Source organism: Rhinopithecus roxellana, chromosome 11, assembly GCF_007565055.1.
Source record: "Rhinopithecus roxellana isolate Shanxi Qingling chromosome 11, ASM756505v1, whole genome shotgun sequence".
NCBI lineage: Eukaryota > Metazoa > Chordata > Mammalia > Primates > Cercopithecidae > Rhinopithecus > Rhinopithecus roxellana.
In genome coordinates this window covers 44,682,365-44,708,133 of record NC_044559.1, presented here as the reverse complement: position 1 = coordinate 44,708,133, position 25,769 = coordinate 44,682,365, and the positions used below count along the sequence as shown (strand labels likewise).

Genomic DNA, 25,769 nt, shown 5'->3' with positions numbered 1-25,769 from the left:
GGAAAACCGTGGTATGGGCTGAGCGCGGTGGCTCACATCCGTAATCCCAGCACTTTGGGAAGCTGAGGTGGGCGGATCGCTTGAGCCCAGGAGCTAGAGACCAGCCTGGGCAACATAGTGAGACCTCATTTCTACAAAAAATTAATTTTTTTTTTTTTTTTTTGAGACAGAGTCTCACTCTGTCGCCCAGGCTGGAGTGCAGTGGTGTGATCTTGGCTCACTGCAATCTCCGCCTCCCGGGTTCACACCGTTCTCCTGCCTCAGCCTCCCAAGTAGCTGGGAATGCAGGCGCCCGTCACCACGCCCGGCTAAATTTTTGTATTTTTAGTAGAGACAGGGTTTCACCATGTTAGCCAGGATGGTCTCAATCTCCTGACCTCGTGATCTGACCGTCTCAGCCTTCCAAAGTGCTGGGATTACAGGCATGAGCCACCGAGCCTGGCCTACATTTTTTTTTCTAATTAGCCAGGCTGGCCGGGCACGGTGGTCTTGCTCTGTTGTCCAGGCTGGTCTTGAACCCCTGGGCTGAAGTGATCCTTCCACCTTGGCCTCTCAAAGTGCTAGGATTACAGGCATTAACCAACATATCTGGCCAAAATGTAAGTTTTTTTTTTTTTTTGAGACAGAGTCTTGCTCTGTTGCCCAGGCTAGAGTGCAGTGGCGCGATCTCAGCTCACTGCAACCTCCGCCTCTGCGTTCACACCATTCTCCTACCTCAGCCTCTGGAGTGGGCTGGGACACAAAATTAAAGATTTTAAAGATAGATAATGCTTTCTGTTGTGCTATGAACGATACTTGAAATAACGTACTGAGGCTGGGCGCCGTGGCTCACGCCTGTAATCTCTGCACTTTGGGAAGCCGAGGCGGGCAGATCACGAGGTCAGGAGATCGAGATCATCCTGGCTGACACGGTGAAACCCCGCCTCTACTAAAAATACGAAAAATTAGCCGGGCGTGGTGGTGGGCGCCTGTAGTCCCAGCTACTCGGGAGGCTGAGGCAGGAGAATGGTGTGAACTCAGGAGGCGGAGCTTGCAGTGAACCGAGATTGCACCACTGCACTCCAGCCTGGGCGACAGAGTGAGACTCCGTCTAAAAAAAAAGAAGAAAAAAAAAGAAATAACATACTGAGCTTTACTGTTGACTATTCAAAAGAAATTATTCCATTGAGAAGAATTTACAAGTAAATATTGATTTCATGTAGATAGTGTCAGTGTAATGTTACAAAGAAAGTCTAAAGTTTTGGCTAGAGTTTAGAAAATTTTCTGGAGTTTTCTTTTTCTTTTTTTGTTTTTTTTGAGACAAAGTCTTACTCTTGTCTCCAAGGCTGGAGTGCAATGGGGTAATCTTGGCTCACTGCAACCTCCGCCTCGTGGGTTCAAGCGATTCTCCTGCCTCAGCCTCCCAAGTAGCTGGGATTACAGGCACCTGCCACTGCACCTGGCTAATTTTTGTATTTTTAGTAGAGACGGGGTTTCACCATGTTGGCTAGGCTGGTCTCGAACTCATGACCTCAGGTGATCAACCCACATCAGCCTCTCAAAGTGCTGGGATTACAGGTGTGAGCCACCACACCCAGCCTTGGATGTTTTCATATGATACTAAGTGGAATATATTCAATTATTTGTCAATAGTGTAATAAAACATGTATCAATTAAATCACCTTATATCTTTTTTATAAAAAATTACATTTACAACTCTATCAAACAAAGAGAGAAAATTAAATAATATATTAAAAGAGCTGAGAACCTAAAAATTAAAAATTAGAATACTTGGACCTCAGTGGGCAATCTGAGGAGCTAGAGCTACAAAAGTAGTTTGGAAATTGAGTCTTCAATATTCTCTTTAATGGAATTTATAAAAGAGAAGTAGTCAAATGTCTGGCCAATGGAAACACTTAAAGAGAAATGGCTTTGGTAAATGATAGTCTTTTATTTATTTATTTATTTTGAGATGGAGTCTCGCTCTGTTGCCCAGGCTGGAGTGCAGTGGTGTGATCTCAGCTCACCGCAACCTCTGCCTCCCAGGTTCATACAATTCTCCTGTCTCAGCCTCCCGAGTAGCTGGGATTACAGGCATCTGCCACCATGCCAGGCTAATTTTTGTTTGTTTTTTGTTTATTTGTTGGTTTGAGACAGAATTTCACTCTTGTTGCCCAGGTTGGAGTGCAATGGCACAATCTCGGCTCATGGCAATCTCCACCTCCTGGGTTCAAGCAATTCTCCTGCCTCAGCCTCCTGAGTAGCTGGGATTACAGGCATGTGCCACCATGCCTGGGTAATTTTGTATTTTTAGTAGAGACGGGGTTTCTCCATGTTGGTCATGGTAGTCTCCAACTCCTGACCTCAGGTGATCCACGCGCCTGGGCGTCCCAAAGTGCTAGGTAAAGATGGGGTTTCACCATGTTGGAATCAAACTCCATCTCAAGCGATTCGCCTGCCTCAGCCTCCCAAAGTGCTGGGATTATAGGCATGAGCCACAGCACCTGGCAGTAAATGTTATTCTAACAGAGATGTCAGTACTTTCTTTAAGTCTATAAGGAATAAATTATTAAAGTTGACAAAATAATAAAAGTGATTGGATATATAAAACTGATAAAGCTTGAAAAGGCAAAAAGCATTAGAAAAACAAAAAAGAGCCTTTTGAAATAAGAAAGTGCCAATTCCCAGAAAAACTATTAAATTGTCTAACAAACTACATGAGAACGTATTTGCTGTTTTATGATAAACATAAACAAATATAGTAAACTTTGAGGTCTTTTAATTTACTTAATCCTGACATTTGGCCAGCTGACGTATGCAAAGTTCTGTGGATTTTAAATGAACAAAAATTAATGAAACAGCCATTCTAACAGTGTTCTCAATACAGTTAATGACAGAGATACTGGCTATGTTAAAACCTAAGTATGATTAAGGCTAGAGAAATTCTAAATGTGGATGCTTTGGGGCTAGCAGAAGTTAAGAGAGAATCCAGCATTGTGAACAAGATTGTTGATGATAGAAATGATCCTCTACTTACACTTACCAAGAAAGCCATTGAAAGAGTTTGATGCAATTCCTATGTCGAATCATGGCCCAGACTGGGGCGCCATTTAGCTAGTGACAGCTAACTAAACAGCGTGCTAAGAATCTGTAACATCAAAAACTGATTTGGAGATTATTACAATAATATGGTGAATAATTTATACTCTACTATATGCCCTTTCATTAAAGATGTATATACATATTTGAAATATCTTTATACATTTTATTTTATTTTATATTTTATTTTATTTTATTTTATTTTTTGAGACTGAGTCTCACTCTGTCACCTAGGCTGGAGTGCAGTGGCGTGATCTTGGCTCACTCCAACCTCCACCTCCCCGGTTCAAGCAATTCTTGTGCCTCAGCCTCCCAAGTAGCTGGGACTACAGGCATGTGCCACCATGCCTGGCTAAATTTTGTACTTTTAGTAGATATGGGGTTTTACAATGTTGGCCTGGCTGGTCTCAAACTCCTGGTCTCAAATGATCCACCTGCTTCGACCTCCCAAAGTGTTGGGATTACAGGCATGAGCCACCGTGCCTAGCCTCTTTATACATTTTAGTGTATTTCAAGAGTAAAAGAACATATATCAATTTTATTATTTCTAGCATAATTTATATTCCATACCAGTCATTGAACATTTTTAATATCATTCTGCCTATGGAATGGTGGAGTAGAAATTATCAGCCTTTCTTTTACTTTTTCCCAACTTTTATTATGTAAAATTCCAAACATACAAAAAGGTTGAAAAACTAGGACACAGACATTCATATCCCCATGAGCTACATTCAACAATCTAACCTGTGCCACGATTGCCCTTCTCCGTACATGTGTGTTTTTTGAGCCATTTGAATGTCAGCTTCAGACATCATGACTCTTCACCCTTAAACATACAGCCTGTGTTTCTTAAAAATCAGGAGATTCTCGGCCGGGCATGGTGGTTCACGCCTGTAATCCCAGCACTTTGGAAGCCTGAGGCAAGTGGATCACAAAGTCAGGAGGTTGAGACCATCCTGGCCAACACAGTGAAACCCTGTCTCTACTAATAATACAAAAAGTAGCAGGGCGTGGTGGTGCACGCCTATAATCCCAGCTACTCAAGAGGCCGAGGCAGGAGAATGCTTGAACCAGGGAGTCAGAGGTTACAGTGAGCCAAGATGCTGCCATTGCACTCCAGCCTGGCAACAGAGTGAGACTGTCTAAAAAAAAAAAAAAAAAAAAAAAAAAAAAAAAAAATCAGAGACTGGTATGTGAGAGGAGACTCTCTCACATATCCATACCATTATTATGCCTAAGAAAACTCACAATCATTTCCCCAAAGGTCCCATTTTTTTCCAGTTTTTTTGAAGTTGAGGCCAATCCAGGGCGCTATGTTACTTTTTATTTACAAAAAAAAAAAAAAATTTTTTTTTTTTTTTGAGATGGAGCTTTGCTCTTGTTGCACAGGCTGGAGTGCAGTGGCGCGATCTCAGCTCACTGCAACCTCCGCTGCCTGGGTTCAAGTGATTCTTCTGCCTCCATAGTAGCTGGAATTACAGGCACCCGCCACCATGCCCACCTAAATTTTTTTTGTATTTTTAGTAGAGATGGGGGTTTCACCATGATGGCCAGGCTGGTCTCGAACTCCTGACCTCAAGTGATCCACCCGTCTTGGCCTCCCAAAGTGCTGGGATTACAGGCATGAGCCACCATGCCCCGCCCAAGCTTGCTTTAAAAGAAGATAGCAGGCCAGACGCAGTGGCTCAAGTTCGAGACCAGTCTGGGCAACATAATGAGACCCCCATCTCTAAAAGAAAAACTTAGCTGGGCATGGTGGCACATGCCTGTGGTCCTCAGGAGGCTGAAGTAGGAGGACTGCTTGAGCCCAGGAATTTGAGACTGCAGTGAGCTATGATGGCACTACTGCACTGTAGCCTGGGTAATAGAGCAACACCCTGTCTCAAAAACAAAATAAAAGAGGATAGCAATAACTTTTTAACAGAAAGGAGGTTGATTAAACAAGGGTGTCAAATAGTTGATAATCCTTGAAAGTGAGGAAGGAAAAAATTGTGGTTCTTTTACTGTCTCACTTTTGTGTATCTTTTAAAACGTTCGTATAAAAAATTTAAAAATGGCCATGTGGCCGGGCGTGATGGCTCATGCCTGTAATCCCAGCACTTTGGGAGGCCAAGGCAGGTGGATCACCTGAGGTCAGGAACTCGAGACTAGCCTGACCAATATGGTGAAACTCCGTCTCTACTGAAAATACAAAAATTAGCCAGGTGTGGTGGCAGGCGCCTGTAATCCCAGCTACTTGGGAGACTGAGGGAGGAGAATTGCTTGACCCCAGGCAGCAGAGGTTGCAGTGAGCCGAGATCACGTCACTGCACTCCAGCCTGAGCAACAGAGTGAGACTCCGTCTCAAAACAACAACAAAAACAACAACAAAAACGGGTAGGATCGTGACAGATTGAGAAGATGAGGAACTCTTTAAGAAGTTGTATAAAATGCATCTCCAAACTTCCCATCTTATGTGTGTGCCAGGGACTTACCCTGTGCTTAGTATTTCCAGAGAGCAGTTACTTACTGTTCCCCAATTCCACTCACATACCTTGAAACTATGGACAAAGTCTTTTTTTGTTTGTTTTTAAGATGGAGTCTTGCTCTGTCACCCAGGCTGGAGTGCAGTGGCACAATCTCAGTTCATTTCAACCTCCACCTCCCGGATTCAAGTGATTCTCCTGCCTCAGCCTCCTGAGTAGCTGGGATTACAGGCATGCGCCACCACACCTGGCTAATTTTTTGTATTGTTAGTAGAGACAGGTTTCACCATGTTGGCCAGGCTGGTCTTGAACTCCTGACCTCAGGTGATCCACTCACCTCAGCCTCCCAAAGTGCTGGGATTACAGGCATGAGCCATCTTGCCTGGCCCTGGACAAGGTCTTTTGGATGATACACATTCTAGTATAGATAAATCATGCTTCAAATCAGTTGAGACCGAATGGCCCCCACCTCTACCAAGCAGAGCCCACAACTGATTGGCCACAACAAATGTCCCAAACAAGAACAGATTTACTTTGCAATAAAACACCTCCCAGGTTGGTTTGTGTGCGGACTGGACTAACAAGGGTCTACATCTCCTAATACTTAATACGACCTAAGGGAACACCTGGCAGGATAGGAAAGGCATTGTTCAGCATTACAGCAAGCATGACACAAGAATCTTTCAAACAGGCCGGGTGTGGTGGCTCACGCTTGTAATCCTAGCACTTTGGGAGGCCGAGGTGGGCAGATTGCTTGAGCTCAGGAGTTCAAGACCAGCCTAGCCAACATGGTGAAACACTGTCTCTACTAAAAATACAAAAATTAGCTAGGTGTGGTGGCACACGCCTGTAGTCCCAGCTACTTGGGAGGCTGAGGCGGGGGAATCTCTTGTACCTGGGAGGTGGAGGTTGCAGTGAGCTGAGATTGGCGGCACTGCCCTCCAGCCTGGGCAATGGAGCAAGACTCTACCTCAAAAAAAAAAAAAAAAAAAAAAAAAAAAAAAGAATCTTGCAAAGAGTCTCAAAAAAAAAAAAAAAAAGAAAAAGAAAAAATCTTGCAAAGAGAGTATCTGCAAGATCAAGGAAAGCTGGCCTTATATTTTAAGACTCAAAACATCCATGTTGTAGAAACTTTTGCCTTGAGAAAAATATAAACAATTGCTCCAGTTTTGAATTACCTTCAGTCTCTGAAGTTCTTTCTTAAGTGCTGCTTGGAAATTTAGGAAATGGTTTCTGAACTAAGTAAAGTCGAACAGGCTCCAGATTTATTAGAAAAAAAATCAGTGTCAAGGCAAAACAAAACGTGATTTTTATCTGGAAATGAGATAAAGGTTGACGGAAGGGAAGAGCAGAGCATCAACAAGGTTGATCTTCTACAGGCCACAGATCTGAAAAATTCAAGCGTGGTAAATAAACCCAGAGAATCCAGAATGTTTCTAGAATCCCCTCTACGGTGCTGTGCATGAAATAACTCGTGTAGTCAGTGACCCCCATTTCTGAGGTCTTTTATTATACACACACTTACTGCAGAAAAATTATAAAATGCAAACAAGTGAAAGAGAGAAAAAGTATCCATCTTGCCACATCCCAGGACCACATTGTTAACACTTACGTGAATATCCTTCCAGATTGTTTTCTATCAAGAACAATACTAATTTTTTTCCCCACAAAAATCAGATCAAACATGCTGTTTGGACACCTGGGTTTCTTCATTTGGTATCTCCATGTAAAGAAATCTTTTTTTTTTTTTTTTTTTTTTTGAGACAGTCTCACTCTGTCGACCAGGCTGGAGTGCAGTGGTGTGATCTCAGCTCACTGCAACTTCTGACTCCTGGGTTCAAGCAATTCTCATGCCTTAGCCTCCCCAGTAGCTGGGATTACAGGTGTGCATCACCACACCTGGCTAATTTTCGTATTTTTAGTAGAAGTGGGGTTTCACCATGTTGACCAAGCTGGTCTCAAACTCCCTACCTCAGGTGATCCACCCACCTTGGCCACCCAAAGTGCTGGGATTACAGGCGTGAGCCACCACAAGTGGCCTTGCTTTGTTTGAATAGAGACAGGGTTTCACCATGTTTTCCAGGCTGGTTTTGAACTCCTGAGCTCAAGCGATCCGCCCACCCCAGCCTCCCAAACTGTTGGGATTACAGGTCAGAGTCACTGCGCCCACCCATCTTTTTGATTTCTACCTTAATATTGTTAATGGCTGCAAAGACTGTTTCTTCTGGAGTGTATCAAAATTTAGCCATTCCCCTACATTAGCATTAATGTCACTTCCAGGTTTTTGCTATTAGAAATATGCTGCAATGAGCTTTCTTTTGTTAAGCACTACATTCTGGACCACGTCACATCTGGCATCCAGAGGGACATTTGCTTGCAGATGTTACAAAGCCTCACTGCTGGAAGGTACTCCTCCCCCCATCTCTAGGAATCAGAAGAACCCTAGAGTAACCCAGTTTAGAGGTACTCTATGTCCGGACTCGCCTTATTTAGGACATTACAAAGATCACTGTATAAACGGAAGACAGCTAAGCTAAATCCCAGAACTTTTCCGAAATCTGTTTGTCATAAAGTTGAAAAGTAAACACTTTCCATTATTTATTAGCACTACATTTACGAATCCATTTGCCTTCAGGCTTCCTGCCTGTCTGGCGGAATTCAGGTTTCCTATGGGAAAGGATGAAGCAGATCCTAATGAAAAAAGGAAGATTTTTCAGTAACTGAAATGAAACCTACAGCCAAGGCAAGTCAGACCCAGAACACAGTTAATAACCATTAGTTATTTCCACTGTATTCTTATTTTACATCATCCCAGATTCTTTTTACCTCCTTAAACACACTGACAAGAAAATTTAAATATTTTTGTTAAAGCAGTTACGGTCAATGCCCCACTGTGTCTGCAATTAAAAAAAAATATGTATCAGGCCGGGCGCGGTGGCTCAAGCCTGTAATCCCAGCACTTTGGGAGGCCGAGACAGGCGGATCACAAGGTCAGGAGATCGAGACCATCCTGGCGAACACAGTGAAACCCCGTCTCTACTAAAAATACAAAAAACTAGCCGGGCGACCTGGCGGACGCCTGTAGTCCCAGCTACTCGGGAGGCTGAGGCAGGAGAATGGCGTGAACCCGGGAGGCGGAGCTTGCAGTGAGCTGAGATCCGGCCACTGCACTCCAGCCTGGGCGACAGAGCGAGACTCCGTCTCAAAAAAAAAAAAAAAAAAAAAAAAATATGTATCCTGAATATTTGGGGATGAGATTTCTGTTTTGATTTTACTCCAGAAAAACCAATTACAACATGTAACCGGGCATTTCCAGACTTCGAAGTAAGTAAAAAGAATCCAGTTTTCTTTTCTCCAAATTCTTGGAGATGTCAAGTAGAACCCTAAAAGGCTGTAATTCACACGTTAAAACCCTGCTGGAAACACTCTCCCCTTGCATTTTGGAAGAGATACGTCACCCAACAGGAATGGCTCCCTCAGAATCCAGAATACACTTGTTAGCCAGCCGACCCTTGTTCTAAAGTGATCTCATGATTCCTAAGATGCGCTCAGGCAGCAAGTTCTACAGTGTCTCCATTATTAGGGGATCCAGGCTGAGGGGTCACTTTAAACAAGATCAGTTCCTCTGTGGAAGATGCCTTGTGAGGACCTCTCCAAGACTCAATTTTATACTCAACTGATACTTAGTTCTATAGGTAACAAGAAATCAACAGAAACATTTTGGAAACAGAAACTCCTGAAAATCACAGAAACATTTGAGCAAGTTGTGTTCCTGGATGTCTCCTGAAAGCAGCCTGACAAAAACTTTGTATGGAGATGAGTTTTAATGCCCTTTAAAAAACTCTTTTAAGTCCATTATTAATTGCCAGAATGAGTACACTGAGGAAAGGCCTTGTCCGGTGCTGATACAGACATTAAAACAATAGTACCATGATTAAATAAGTTTTTTATTGTCACATTTAACTGCTTTGTCAGATATACATTGTAGATTTCAGTATGGCATCAAAATAAAAATATTTTCCTGAATGTCAAAATCTGAACAGAGGAGATGGTAATGGCACTTAAAAAAAATAAATTCACACTGGCGCTGGAGCTGCGTAGTAGGTAGCTGATAAAAACTGGAACACATTTGCAGATAAAGTGGTCTGCAGTGTTTTAAATCAAATGGCAGTGGTGTAAGGCCAACAAAACCAGAAGAGTAGTTAAAAGACAGACCCCCATAGAGGGGCGATCCAAAGAACGGCAGTTCTAGCGTTTCATTTTCGGTCTATGTGATACTGTCTAATTTAGTACTGGAACTGGAGCTCAGTGAGTAAATGTCTATCCTATAAACTGAAACTACTTTTTCAGAACCCAGATTTTAAGCCTCTCCAACAACTTCCTTATTCTTAGAGGTTTTAACTAGTTCAAAGGAAAGGCAGTTAAACTCCAAGTATTAACCTCTTGGCTGTCCTTGTCATAAATGGCGGGTCTTGTAGTTTCCAAACCAGAAGCCCAACATGCTCCTGAATGTCTTAGTGGTTTCACACGTTGTGGGCGAAACTAGAAAACAAGTAGTCATTAAATAAAAATATAAGTGCATCCCAAGAGAGTCTCTACACATATCGCAATTATTCCCTAAAGGGCAACTTAAAATAAGTATGGTTATTCAGCTTGAAAATGAATCTTTATTCACCAAGATTCCCAAACAGTTTATTATTAAATGTCTTTCCTCCACAAATAAAACTAACACTAGGATTTGTCAGAAGATCTAAATGAGTTATATCTCCTCTGTATGAACTCAGCTAAACCTACCGTGTCTGGAATCTGTTCATTATAAAACTCACTCCTTCTATTCTCCACTGCTGTGTGTCCTCTAAGATTCCAGAACAGAGACCATAGGTGCCAGTGCAACACAGTAGTCACTGTAATCCATCAAGAAAAAAATAATTAATTTATTTTATGACATATTTATTTGGATGATTACTTACTGGTAATTAGTATCTCTACTTTTTTTTTTTAAAGGCAACCATTTTAAGTGATAATACATATCAAGCTAGTAGAAAAGAGTTGAAAGCCCTCTCTTTTATCTCACAAAGTCATGCAGACAAGAGAAGGTATATCTGATTTGTTCCAATCAGGTTTCTTGGAATTATCAAAATTTCTTTTCTGGCAAAGATGAATTTGGCTCATCATAGAAAGAAGTTCTTTGAAGGCTGCTGCTAAACTTGTTTCCCTTTGAAAAAGTAAATTTCAAGGCATGATAGTGCAAGAGGTAAGTTTTTGATTTATAGAACATTTATAGACTAATTGTGCTTAGTCTCTAATTTCCAATTTATTTTAAAGAACAGAAACTACGCTGATAAGTTTCACTTTGCCTAAATTTACCAGTACATCCATGAATCGCACCAGAATTAGGACAATTTGATTATCTTAATGATTCTGCCATGAAGCTTGCACACTGTATCCAAAGGAAAAGACCCACGGATGGAGCCTCCCACAGGTTCTGTGCACAAGGACTCTCTTCTTGGGAGTCAAGGTATCTGAGAAAGCAGTTCCCCCAGATTAAGTTCTCAAAAACCCTCTCAGTAAGCAATGAAGAAAAACAGTGCTAGGTGGAGAGTTCTTTTGTTTAGTTAAATCTGGGAGGTCTGAGTGTTCCTGGGGTCCTCGTCGGGATGTGTCACGGGTCGAGAATCTTTCGAATGTGAGTATTCACTATTAGAAGGCTCTGTAGGGTCAATCAAATTTTCATAATCACTGTCGTCTGAATCCTCGCCACTGTCTCCAGCTGCTCTTTGGGGAGGAGGAAGGTCAGCCCCACTTCCAGGATACTTCAGTCCGGCACTGGTGGAAGCATAACTGGAAGAGCCCACAGCTTGAGGTCGAGGCATAAAGACACTCCTTTCCATGCGAGAGTGGCTCAAAGTACTTTCTTGATTGTTTGGGTGAAAATCAGAATAGGGGGGAGGAGGATCAGAGGCCTCTGCATCTCCAAGTGTACTTCTACCTTCAGCTGCAAACCCAGAAGAGGGCATCCGAGGACTGAATGTCGGGTCCAAACTTTCAGACGGCATCTGTCTGCTTAACACTGCCTGCTGCAATCCTGGATGAAAAAAGAATATTCTAACACTTTCTAGATTCTCACAGCTTTTCATCTCAATATATAACATGGTCAACCCGAATGTTCCGGAAAACAGCAGTGAGGCAATGAAGCTGTTACTATTAATTATTTTACAATTGCATAGTACTTGATAATTTACAATATATTTCCCTACACATTAATTCATTTAAGGCCATGACAAATTTCTGGTGTTATCATTATCGTTATGATTACTGTTTCCATTATAGATGCAAAGAAACCAGAGTTCTGAAAGGTGAGGTGATGTGGCTAAGGGGACAGCTGGAAGTGGGCCTGAGACTCAGAATGCAGGCTCTGCCGCTCCACACCCTGTGCCGGTTCCCTGGCGTGGGGCTTGCTGTGTCACGCTGTGGGGCCCAAAGGTTGAAATGGAAACGTCCTGTCCACGGAATGGAAATGTGAGAGATTCTTTCTTTGGCAGCCTCCTATCAAAAAACCGATTTCTTTATAGCTACCTGTCATAATACACTTATACACCTTAAAACTTTAAAAACCCTATGTTAAGTAGGTACTGAACCACAGCTTTACTCGATTTTTATTAATGCTGTGAAAGAACCCACATAGTCCATATAGTCTTGAAAGTTTTTGTAGGTAACATTTAAATTTTTTAAAAGTATTATAAAACTGATACACACTCGTACACTATTTATTTAGAAAGGAAGAAAGAGGCCGGGCGCGGTGGCTCAAGCCTGTAATCCCAGCACTTTGGGAGGCCGAGACGGGCGGATCACGAGGTCAGGAGATCGAGACCATCCTGGCTAACCCGGTGAAACCCCGTCTCTACTAAAAAAAAATACAAAAAACTAGCCGGGCGAGGTGGTGGGCGCCTGTAGTCCCAGCTACTCGGGAGGCTGAGGCAGGAGAATGGCGTGAACCCGGGAGGCGGAGCTTGCCGTGAGCTGAGATCCGGCCACTGCACCCCAGCCTGGGCGAGAGAGCGAGACTCCGTCTCAAAAAAAAAAAAGCAAGGAAGAAAGAAAATAAAAGCTGCCCACAATTCCATCATCCCAATAACATTGTCAGGATGAAAAGGGCACAGGATTTCAAGCGAAGAGACCTAAATTGTAAGTATCAGGCCCTCACTTCCTTGCTGTGTTACAGAAGTCACTAATCCTTGCTGAACTCGGTTTTGTTATCCAGCTTTGAGTGCTTGTCTGTACACATGGATTAAAACATGGCTGACATCACCTGGTTTATACTGTTTCATACCCTAGTTTTGGTTTGTTGAGGTAGGGTCTCACTCTGTCGCCCAGGCTGGAGTGCAGTGACACAATCATGGCTCACTGTAGCCTTGACCTCTCGGGCTCAGGTGATTCTCCCACCTCAGCCTCCCAAGGAGCTCAGACTAGAGTGCATGCCACCACACCTGGCTTTTTTTCTTTTCTTTTTTTTTTAAGTAGAGACAGGGTTTGCCATGTTGCCCAGGCTGGTCTTGAACTCCTGGGTGCAAGTGATCCACCTGCCTCGGCCTCCCAAAGGGCTGGGATTACAGGCGTGAGCCACCACGGCTGGCCTAGTTTTTTTTGTTTTTTGAGACGGAGTCTCACTCTGTCGCCCATGCTGGAGTACACTGGCGCTATCTCGGCTCACTGCAAGCTCTGCCTCCCGGGTTCACGCCATTCTCCTGCTTCAGCCTCCCGAGTAGCTGGGACTACAGGCGCCTGCCACCACGCCACCACACCCGGCTAATTTTTTGTATTTTTAGTAGAGACGAGGTTTCACCGTGTTAGCCAGGATGGTCTCGATCTCCTGACCTCGTGATCTGCCCGCCTCAGCCTCCCAAAGTGCTGGGATTACAGGTGTGAGCCACCGTGCCCAGTCTAGTTTTTTTACTTAAAATTATATATTGGGGCCAGGCGCGGTGGCTCACGCCTGTAATCCCGGCACTTTGGGAGGCCGAGGCGGGTGGGTCATGAGGTCAGGAGATCGAGACCACCCTGGCTACCGTGGTGAAACCCCCTCTTTACTAAAAATACAGAAAAATTAAGCCAGGCGTGGTGGCGGGTGCCTATAATTCCAGCTACTCGGGAGGTTGAGGCAGGAGAATGGCATGAACCCAGGAGGCAGAGCTTGCAGTGAGCTGAGCCACTGCACTCCAGCCTGGCTGACAGAGGAAGACTCTGTCTCAAAAAGAAAAAATAAAATAAAATAATATATTGGGCATTAACTCAAATTCACTTCAATGGCTGTATAATATTCCATCATACATATATATACCATAATTTAAATAAAATTTATAACTGTAAATTGACAAATTATAGTTATACATATTTATAACATACTGTAATTTATTCAATTATTTTACTTTTGCTGACTTAACTACTTTAAATTCCTATTTTGGCTGGGCATAGTGGCTCACACCTGTAATCCCAGCACTTTGGGAGCCTGAGGCAAGAAGATCGTTTAAAGCTCAGGAGTTTGAGACCAGCCTGGGCAACAGAGTGAGACTTCATCTCTAAAAAATGAAAATAAAAATTCCTATCTGTATTTCTTTCTTTCTTTTTTCTGAGATAGAGTCTCGCCCTGTGGCCCAGGCTGGAGTGCAGTGGCGTGATCTTGGCTCACTGCAACCTCCGCCTCCTGGGTTCAAACGATTCTCCTGCTTCAGCCTCCCGAGTAGCTGGGATTACAGGTGGCTGCCACCATGCCCAGCTAATTTTTGTATTTTTAGTAGAGATGGGATTTCACCATGTTGGCTAGGCTGGTCTCAAACTCCTGAGTTCATGATCCGCCCGCTTTGGTCTCCCAAAGTGCTGGGATTACAGGCATGAGCCAGCATGCCCAGCCTCTATTTTGTTGTGTTTTTTTTGAGACAGTCTCACTGTGTCGCCCAGTCTGGAGTGCAGTGGTGTGATCTTGGCTCACTGCTACCTCCACCTCCCAGGTTCAAGCAATTCTTCTGCCAAGTGCACGCCATCATGACCGGCTAATTTTTGTATTTTTAGTAGAGACGAGGTATCACCACATTGGCTAGGCTAGTCGAACTCCTGACCTCAGGTGATCTGCCCGCCTCGGCCTCCCCAAGTGCTGGGATTACAGGCGTGAGCCACTGCGCCCGGCCCTATCTATATTTCTGATTATTTCTAGAAAAATGTAACAGTAAATCAGACTGTTATATTTGCCTGAAAACATGAATTACATTTTAACTGGATTATATATATTCTTATTAAATTAGAAAAGTTTAGCCCTAACCTTATCTTTTACACTTGATGTTATCTGCCATATGTTTATAAATTTTACATACAGATAATAATTCTGGTGGTGTTACAGCAAACATGGCTGTTATGCTGGAATTACTAGGTTCATGGGCCTAATTCTCATTCAGTTTGTTTCTTAGCCTAATGGTGTGTATTCATCCATGGTTACCAAAATTAGACATTTAAAACTTTTACTATGACCGAACATAAAGCTAAAAGAGTATTTGGTAGCTCCTCTATGAGGCTATATTAAGACAAGACACAGGCTGGGTTCGGTGGCTCACGCCTGTAATCCCAGTACTTTGGGAGGCCGAGGGGGATGGATCACCTGAGGCTGAGACCAGCCTGGCCAACATGGTGAAACCCCGTCTCTACTGAAAAAACAACAAAAAAAAAACAATTAGCTGGGCATGGTGGCGGGCACCTATAGTCCCAGCTACTCAGGAGACTAAGACAGGAGAATCACTTGAAACCAGAAGGTGGAGGTTGCAGTGAGCCAAGATCACGCCACTGACTCCAACCTGGATGACAGAGGGAGACTCCGTCTAAAAAAAAAAAAAAAAAAAACAGGACACAGTGCCTACCTGCTGGGCATGCAGGGTTAACTAAGTAACAACCACCACATTCACTGTAACTAGATCCGACTGTCAATATATACACAAATCTGTATCAATCACTTCTTGGGATTTATTCTAATTTCCACTTCAGCTTTTCTACCTTTGGTCTTCTTTTTCTTCAAGTGTCAGAGAATTGAGGGGGCTACTATGAAAAACAGCACTTGCCCTCCAGAGAAGCTGAACAAGAGACTACTCTGCCCCAGCCAGGCTAATCTGAGACTTGATGAGCACAGAAAGAGGCATATCATTTATTGTATAATATAATCTGATGTTTAAAACAACATTTCCCTGATACTGAACGGTAAAATTAATAAGAAACTTACTTCTTTCTTGTTCCTTTTCATTTTTCCTCTGAGTGATTTGTCTTCTTAATTTGTTCACTTCCGCCTGACAAGATTCAACAACTCGCTCACTCTTTTCAACATCTGCACACACTGCCTGAGGAAAAAACGACAAGGTTAGCTTCAAGCTCAAGCACAGGCATCCCATAAATTCAGCGCTGATTACAACTCCAGGAAAAGTCCACATGGTGTATTGAGTTAAAAAGCAGCCACATAAGGCAGAACAAAATCAAGAAAGCCCAAAAGACTAGAATTGTTGCTATTCACTGGTTTGCTTTAATTTTAAGGTGATTATGCTATTTAGCTTATAGATTCTTGACCAGTAAGGGTAAGATAGGAAAGATTTACTCTTTCCTTTCATTAATCATTTTTATTGAAATGAAAAGGCAACTCTTGGTACCAGTTTAGCATACAAAGGAAGAACAAAAGATAAGACAGGAATAAGATGCTTTCAACTTTTATCACCAACATTCAAAAAATCAGATAAGACAATTTAACAAAATATTTATAAAGAAAAGTTGAAAAAAGTTTCAAAGTCAAGGTTTAATAAAAGATAGTTATTTGAGACTGCATCTGTGCAATGTAGCTATTTATAATCCTGAGAAAACTCTATGTGATTTGGTGGCATTTTCAAAGCAGGCCTTATTCAATCAACAATGAAATATAACAGCCACTTTTGGCCAGTGCTGATATTCCGAAAAGGGCATGGTCATGAATTCAGGACAAAAAGCTATTTTCCACTGCACGTTCCTTCCATAGCAGAAATACCAGAAGCTTCCAGAAAGTAGGCTGGTTATCAGTGAGTCTGTATAAAGCTCCCTATACTGGTAGGTGCACAGTGACCCTAGTTGGGAGCACTAGACTGGAAATGGCTCTTGTATGCTTCTCCTTTTGCCCCGGGCTGAACTCAGCCTGTTTTCCTCTTTTTCAGTATCTGCCTTCATTCCTCTTTCTACTCACTGAGGCCTTCATCCTTTTTATTTTTATATTTTAGAGATGGGGTCTCACTCTGTCACCTGGGCTGGAGTGCAGTGGCACAATCGTAGCTCACTGCAGCCTTGACCTCCTGGGCTCAAGCAATCCTCCTTCCTCAGCTTCCCAAGTAGCAGAGGACTACAGGTGCATGCTGCCACACCTGGCTAATTTTTAACTATTTTGTAGAAATGGGGTCTCATTATGTTGCCCAGGCTGATTTCGAACCCCTTGGCTTGAGAGATCCTCTTGCCTAGGCCTCCCAAAGTGCTGGGATAACAGGTGTGAGCCACCATGCCTGGCCAAAGCCTTTTTCGTTAAAGTCAGGCCTTTCTCTGGATCTTGAAAGCTTCATCAACTTTACCACTTTCTTTGCTGTACTCAAAGGCAAGTTCAAAGGCTCTTCTGTTCTTAGATTTTAGAGCAAACTACTCCTAAGAAGACAGCGGGGATGATGAAAAGAATGTGGGAAAGTATCGTTAGCATCTAGCTCAGTAGTTGGCTCACAGGAGATGTTTCCATCGATGCCTGTTGCATAAATGACTAGGAATGAACAGGCTGTGCCGAGATCCTCCCATTTCAGGGAGGCAGCTGGGGGCAAAATGAGTGAACGAGGATGAAGAAGCAGAGCTGCAACCAGTTATGGGTGCCTTTTGATATTGTCTCTACTTAGAATACAACTGATGGAGATAGCTGTGTTCTTAGCAAGCCTTTCTACATTTTCCTAGAAAAACTACTATCACAAATGGGGCCGTAAGTATTTGAAACAGTAGCATTAACAATCTACTTCAGGCACAGAGTGAGTGAGCTGGGCTTCTGCAAGACAGCACGAACCATTATTCCACAGTTTGAGTCTGTTCTGGGAAAGCAGATTCTGACTTTCGGATCCTAACTCTATCTGTCAGTTGGAAGATAATTAAAAATTAAAGTAGAATTAAAAACTTCTGGGCAAGACAAATAAGATGAAAACTAATAAATAAATCAGTTACCTGAACTTTCTCCTGAAGTGCATTGTAAACCTGATAAATCGCCCTGATATCTTTCATTACTCCATCCTTGTCAAAAAAGTCAGTACTAGAAGGCAAACAGAAAAAAGATGTCACAAGGTTACCATAACCGCTGTGAAATGGAAAGGCATTTTTCCTATCTCTTCCACTTTATTGTTTAAATGCTGTGACTCCAAGGTGACAGTGTTTAAGGAATAATGCTCATACCACAAGAATTACGGCAATTTTAAAAATCCATGTTACCAAGATCATTTAAAAAATAATAAAAAGCTATGTATTTTTCAGTGACTATGTTTAGGTTTTAGAACCTCAGAAATAATACTCTATCCAAAACTTTTGTATCAATTACAAAAACTATTGTGGTAAATGATTTTAAAAATTCATAAAAGTAAATTCTCTTTTCAACAAGAACAAAATTTTGATGCATGCTGGTGGTATCTAGACAATTACCTTACTGTATTCTTTAGTTTTAATCATATCAAACTTGGTTTTACATTTTTCCATACACCTTTTAAATGTTATTAACAAAAGAAATATTGCTGAGAAAAGAAAAAACTAGCACTTTACCTTTCAACTTACCCATGTTCTTTAATCACTTTGGCATAACTCTGAGAAGTATTTGGCACTGAAGATACTTTGTACTCTTGCTGGCTAGTATTTCCTAGATTGGGAATAGCAAGTGATATCCTTTGATTATACCTATGGGAAAAATTCAGAAAGAGATCATGTTAAATGTGCCATTCTATCATATTCAAGTGAGATTGACAGTTTAAAAAAAAAAAGGGCTAGGTGTGGTGGCTCACACCTATAATCTCAGCACTTTGGGAGGCTGAGGTGGGCAGATCACCTGAGGTCAGAAGTTCGAGAACAAGACCAGCCTGGCCAACATGGTGAAACCCTGTCTCTACTAAAAATGAAAAAAAAATTAGCTGGGCATGGTGGTGCACACCTGTAGTCCCAGCTACTCTGGAGGTTGAGGCAGGAGAATCACTTGAACCCAGGAGGCAGAGGATGCAATGAGCCAAGATTGTGCCACTGCACTCCAGCCTGGGCGACAGAGCGAGACTATCTCTAAATAAATAAATAAGTGAATAATTCTTTAAAAAGGGCATGTGTGGTGGCATGTGCCTACAGTCCCAGCTACTTAAGAGGCCAAGGTGACAGGATCAGGAGTTCAAGGTTACAATGAACTATGATAGTGCCACTGTACTCCAGCCTGGGTGACAGAGCAAGACCCTATCTCTAAATAATAATAATAATAAAATTAAAATAAATAAAATTAATTAACTAAAAAAAGAGTGGGGCTTGGTGATAGGAGTCTTAGTTGCTGACTGACATTGGTAAACTAACAGGAAGGTCTCATGGAGCACCTCCTTCTACAGATAACCCAAGGATACATGAGTTAGTAATGTTTTCCCCTCCTATAAAGTAGAACCTTGCTTATCAACTCCTTGAGAGCAGAGGTCATGCCTTACACATCTTTCATATACCCACAGTGACTGAAACAGTGCTGAGCCTCTTGTAAGCGCTCAAGAAATACCTACAGATTATGTAATGAAATCTTATAAAAACCTTTTTAACAATTAACAATTATTTTCACTGATGTCAATTTAATTTATTCTACAACAAATAAACTTCCAGAGGGAAACCATTCTGCTGTTTTCAAACAGACAAGATGATCGTATAATCATATGGGTTTTTTTTTTTTTTTTTGCTTTAACAAGTTCACAATGCAAAACCCTTATTAACCAGCAGGTGGATCAATTTCACAATTTTGTATTTGAAATTTATGTTTCAAAATTATAATCAGACTTCCACAGCAATAAAACTGCATTTCCACACAGTGGATTATGGAAAAGCAAATGATGATTTCCAGCTATTTATTCCTTATAAGAATTTATGCATAATAAACACATCTTATTAATGCTTCTTGATCCAAAAACAATTTTATGTAAATAACTGACAAGAAAAATACCTTCTGTAACCACAAAAAGAGCTAAAGAGAATACGTTTTTATTTAAAGATGCATAAAATTTTGGGAGGCTGAGGCAGGTGGATCACCTGAGGTCAGGAGTTCAAAACCAGACTGGCCAACATGTCAAACCCTGTCTCTACTAAAAATACAAAAAAATTAGCCAGCATGGTAGTGTGTGCCTGTAATCCCAGCTACTGGAGAGGCTGAGGCAAGAGAATCGCTTGAACCCGGGAAGCAGAGGTTGCAGTGAGCTGCTGAGATCATGCCACTGCACTCCAGCCTGAGTGACAGAGCTGGACTCTGTCTCAAAAAAAAGAAAAACAAAACAAAACAAAACAAAAGCATAAAATGCACTATAATGCACATTTTCAAAGTCATGAATCTCAATGACTTGTACCAACGTCCATCCTCTTTTTTTTTTTTTGAGATGAATTCTTGTTCTGTTGCCAGGCAGGAGTGCAGTGGCACGATCTCAGCTCACTGCAACCTCCGCCTCCAAGTTCAAGCGATTCTGCCTCAGCCTCCTGAGTAGTTGGGAATACAGGCACATGCCACCACACCCAGCTAATTTTTGAATTTTTAGCAGAGATGGGGTTTCACCATGTTGGCCAGGATGGTCTCGATCTCTTGACCTCATGATCTGCCCACCTCGGCCTCCCAAAGTGCTGGGATTACAGGCATGAGCCATCGCGCCTGGTCCCAACATCCTTCTTATATGTGAGACAGATGGAAAAGAAAGCTTTACCTTCTATTTGGTCTAAAGAGCACGTATTCTAAAGCATGAGTGGAATTGTTGGCCGTGGAGATGAAGCTGAAGAGAAGAAAGACGAGGTCGGGCACACCGAGGATGCGGGTGAGCTGCTTGTGAAGAACCTGCTCTCTGTAGGACATCTGCTGCTGTGTGTTGCGCCGGAATCTGTACCACCCAATGACTTTCTGAAAGAAAAGTGTGAAGAGTTGCATGAAATCTTACAAATTTAATTCCGAATGTATCCATACACACACAAATGTACAAATGTTCACAGAAGCTTTACATGCTAAAGCCCCACACTGAAACAACCCAGGTGTCCATCAGCAGGAGCAGGATAAACAGACTGGCTCCGACATACACTGGATCCTGCTTAGTAAGAAGAACACGAATGAGTCCCAAAATAACTATGCTGAGTGAAAGAAGCTAGACACCTCCTCACTAAAACAAATATAGGTTATAGGGTTCTATGTATACAAAATGCTAGAAAATGAAAACTAATCTACAGTGACATAAAGCAGATCAGTGGTTAACAGGAATCGGGGGAGAAGGCAGGACTGGAAAGGCATGAGGAAGCTTTTGTAGGTGATAGAGATGCTCGTTATCTTAGTATGGTGATGGTTTCACAAGTTTACACATACATCAAACTTCTAAGAGTATACATTTGAAATATGTATTATATGTCAATTTTACCTCAATAAAATTATTTTAAAAGTTTGGCTTTGTTAGCTCTTACTACAGCATAACTAAACTGGCTGATGAAACTGTTATGCTTTCTAGAAGAATACTCATAATGTGATTTGTTGGTCATCAGGAAGACAGATGACTTCAGGGATATCTGAAAGACTGCTAAAGTGCAGATTCCTGGGCCCCACCCAAATCTGCAGAATCAGAACCTCCCAAGACAGAGCCAGGAATCTGAATTTAAGTAAGTTTCTGAATTTTTATTTTGCATATTGAAATTTAAAAACATCTGTTGTCAAAACATTTAATTATTTATTAGAAGATCAATTTTCTTTTTCTTTTTTTTTTTTTTTTTGAGGCGGAGTCTCACTCTGTCGCCGGGGCTGGAGTGCAGTGGCTGGAACTGAGCTCACTGCAAGCTCCACCTCCCGGATTTACGCCATTCTCCTGCCTCAGCCTCCTGAGTAGCTGGGACTACAGGTGCCCGCCACCTCGCCCGGGTAGTTTTTGTATTTTTAGTAGAGACAAGGTTTCACCGTGTTAGCCAGGATGGTCTTGATCTCCTGACCTCGTGATCCGCCCATCTAGGCCTCCCAAAGTGCTGGGATTACAGGCTTGAGCCACCGCGCCCGGCCTAGAAGATCAATGTTCATACAGCTTCCTTCTTTGAAACCAACTCTGGGCTAAAATCTTGTTTTAAGAAGTAAAGGTAGGCCGGGCGCGGTGGCTCAAGCCTGTAATCCCAGCACTTTGGGAGGCCGAGACGGGCGGATCACGAGGTCAGGAGATCAAGACCATCCTGGCTAACATGGTGAAACCCCGTCTCTACTAAAAATACAAAAAACTAGCCGGGTGACCTGGCGGGCGCCTGTAGTCCCAGCTACTCGGGAGGCTGAGGCAGGAGAATGGCGTGAACCCGGGAGGCGGAGCTTGCAGTGAGCTGAGATCCGGCCCCTGCACTCCAGCCTGGGCGACAGAGCGAGACTCCGTCTCAAAAAAAAAAAAAAAAAAAAAGAAGTAAAGGTAGTTTAAATCTATTAGTGTCACATTAAAATTAAAATTAACAGTAAATTGAGATTGTTTTGACACTTTCATGTAGAAAGTAAGTCAACTTTTGCTGAGGCTAGCTATGTCACAAATATTTTCACTAATTACACCACTCTAAGTGAATAATGTTTTCTCCATTGAGTTCATATCACATGCAAAGAACCACAGAGAACAAAGAAATAAACAATAGTTCCCGACTCAAGGAGTACTACTGAACATAAAACAAATCCTCCCATAGATTAAAGCAATTAATTCTGATATTCCTCAAATAAAAAGAAAACCCAAGCTTTTCTTTCAGTGTATAATCTTTTTTTTTTTTTTTTTTTTCCGAGACAGAGTCTTGCTCTGTTGCCCAGGCTGGAGTGCAGTGGCACGATCTTGGCTCATGACAACCTCCACCTCCTGGGTTCAAGTGATTCTCCTGCTTCAGCCTCCCGAGCAGCTGGTATCACAGGCATGCGCCACCACGCCCAGCTAATTTTTGTATTTTTAGTAGACATGAGGTTTCGCCATGTTTGCCAGGTGGGTCTTGAACTTCTGACCTCAAGTGGTCCATCTGCCTCAGCCTCCTAAAGTGCTGGGATAACAGGCATGAGCCACTGTGTCTGGCCTCAGTATATAATCTTATAGAAGAGATGTTTTGTCCAAAGTTACAGAGCTCATGAGTGACAGCCAAGATGTGGAATCAAGATGCCTGCCTCTTTCCACTGGGCAACACTAACTTTCACATTCTACATTAGACATGATAGTGGCCACAAAAAAGGTAAAAGTAGTTTTCATTTCAAGAAAATGTGGATACAATTAGATAGAGCTATTGATGTATGTGAACACGGCACATTTCATTCTAAGATTCAATACACCGTACCCAACTCCTATTTGGAATGTTGGAATTACCTACTCAGTAGACCTCAGGCATGCCCCACACTTCCCCCGCCTTCCTGCAAAGACCTGAACGGTGCTCAGCACACTGGCTGTTTTCATGAAATACTCATTGACTAATAGAATCTTTCAAGTGGCTATTGGATGAATAACAGTGCTTTTCAGTTATGCCAATTTGAACTATTTTATTTCATTTTTTTTCCTAGCTGCCCTTTTTTTTTTTTGGTTTTTGAGATGGAGTCTTGCTCTGTTGCCCAGGCTGGAGAGCAGTGGCATGATCTTGGCTCACAGCAACCTCCACCTCCTAGGTTCAAGCAATTCTCATGCCTCAGCCTCCCAAGTACCTGGGACAACAGGCGCATGCCACCACGCCTGGCTAATTTTTTGTATTTTTCGTAGAGATGGGGTTTCACCATGTTAGCCAGGATGGTCTCGATCTCCTGACCTTGTGACGCACCAGCCTCAGCCTCCCCAAATGCTGGGATTACAGGCATGAGCCACCGCGCCCAGTCGATTTCTTTTGTGAATTTCCTGTTCAAGGCCATTACTCATCTTTCTCACTTAAAATTTTGAAATCTGCCAGGTGCAGTGGCTCACACCTGTAAACCTAGCACTTGGGGAGGCCAAGATGAATAGATCGCTTGAGCCCAGGGCTTTGAGACTAGCCTGAGCAACATGGCAAAACCCCGTTTCTACTAAAAACACAAAAAATTAGCCAGGTGTTATGGCGCATGCCTGTAGTCCCAGCTACTTGGGGGGCTGAGGTGGGAGGATCACCTGAGCCTGGGAGGTCGAGGCTACAGTGAGCCATGATCATGCCACTGCACTCCAGCATGGGTGACAGCGTGAGACCCCCATCTCAAAATAAATAAATAAATAAAAATCAAATCAAATAAAAATTTGAAATCTGTTTAAAAAAAATACTTCCTGGTACTTCTAATATGTAGTGAGTGCTCTAGATAATTGTGCTCCAAAAAGAATCTGTATAGAACAAATTTTAGTTTTAGCAAGTATAATTAAGATTCATGGCTGGGTGCGGTGGCTCATGGCTGTAATCCCAACACTTTGGGAGGCTGAGGCAGGTGGATCACTTGAGTTGGAGACCAGCCTGGGCAATATGGTGAAACCCCGTCTCTACCAAAAATGTAAAAATTAGCCGGGTGTGGTAGCGCACCCCTATAGTCCCAGCTACTCAGGAGGCTGAGGCAGAATTGCTTGAACCTGGGAGGCGGAGTTGGCAGTGAGCCGAGATGGCGCCACTGCACTCCAGCCTGAGTGACAGAGTCAGACTCCATCTCAAAAAAATAAATAAAAAGTGTTTTAAAAAAGTATAATAAAGGTTCATAATTTAAAATATGAAAAATGAGGGTGTAAGGTAGCATCTGAGAGGTGAGGGATAGGCTGCTAAGAGATTCCAGAATGTCTGTTCCCAGGCAACTCACTAATATGAGAGTGCTGGACCATGTGATGCCTGTGGCTGCTTTAACACCCCTTCCTGGTTGGGCAGGCAGCTTGGTTAGACTACCAGAATGGAGCACCTCCTCAGCTTCCTATCACGCATAAAGCCATTTGCCTTTCTTCTGACCTATCCTTCCATACTTCCTATTCTTCCTTTTATCCTTACCTCCTCCTGTACATTAGAAAGGCTGTTGTTTTAATCTAACTGCACTTACTCCTAACACTGTTAAACAAAGGCATTTTGTTTCCCGCTTGACAAGTTGAAAACCTTTTCTTTTTTGAGACGGAGTCTCACTCTGTCGCTCAGGCTGGAGTGCACTGGCGCCATCTCGGCTCACTGCAAGCTCCACCTCCTGGGTTCACGCCATTCTCCTACCTCAGCCTCCCAAGTAGCTGGGATTACAGGCGCCTGCCACCACACCCAGCTAATTTTTTGTGTTTTTAGTAGAGATGGGATTTCACCGTGTTAGCCAGGATGGTCTCGATCTCCTGACCTCATGATCCTCCTGTCTCGTCCTCCCAAAGTGCTGAGATTACAGGCATGAGCCACTGTGCCCGGCGACAAGTTGAAAACTTTTATTGGTACTTTCTTTCTTAAGAAATGGTTAGTAATGGATCTATTTTTATAGAATTAATATCCCAAGGTAAAAAGTAAAACCCATACATAGTACAACACAGTAAATTACAAATGGCATTAGTCACTACTGCAACAAGAAAACTTTGGTTTATTTTCAGTTGTATTCAGACTTGCTTACCTAGTCTATACATAACTAGAACATCATATGCAGATGCTGATAGAAATAATAAACATATGACCTTTTGGAGAAACATCTGTGTTCAACCTTTTTTTTTTTTTTTTAAATTGAGATGGAGTCTCGCTCTGTCTCCCAGGCTGGAGTGCAGTGGTGCGATCTCAGCTCACTGCAACCTCTGTCGCCCGAGTTCAAGCAATTCTTGTGCCTCAGCCTCCCGAGTAGTTGGGATTACAGGCATATAATAATAATGGTATCAGGCTATAAATATCTAAATTTTTTCTATTAATATATCAAAAAATCTATGTAGGTTAACAAAACTCTTACATATTAACATCAAATCTTATTGTTCCATTTTACATTCCTGTCTGGTTTTAGCTTTGGGAGATAAGGAACGATTTCAGAATCACACTGGGCAACAAACAGAA

At 42.4% G+C, this 25,769-nt stretch overlaps 1 protein-coding gene across 1 annotated transcript in view; it reads right to left on the bottom strand.

Annotated features, from left to right (window-relative positions):
* Positions 1–9,469: 9,469 nt before the first annotated feature.
* Positions 9,470–25,769, bottom strand: part of ABRAXAS2 (abraxas 2, BRISC complex subunit) — a 29,892-nt gene continuing 13,592 nt past the window's right edge. The window contains exons 5-9 of the mRNA XM_010357611.2: positions 20,519–20,709; positions 18,378–18,497; positions 17,781–17,865; positions 15,802–15,916; positions 9,470–11,628 (exon numbers count right to left, since the gene is read on the bottom strand). Of these exons, the coding sequence (XP_010355913.1) occupies positions 11,159–11,628; positions 15,802–15,916; positions 17,781–17,865; positions 18,378–18,497; positions 20,519–20,709 (981 nt within the window). The 3' untranslated portion in view covers positions 9,470–11,158. The remainder of the gene's footprint in view (positions 11,629–15,801; positions 15,917–17,780; positions 17,866–18,377; positions 18,498–20,518; positions 20,710–25,769) is intronic.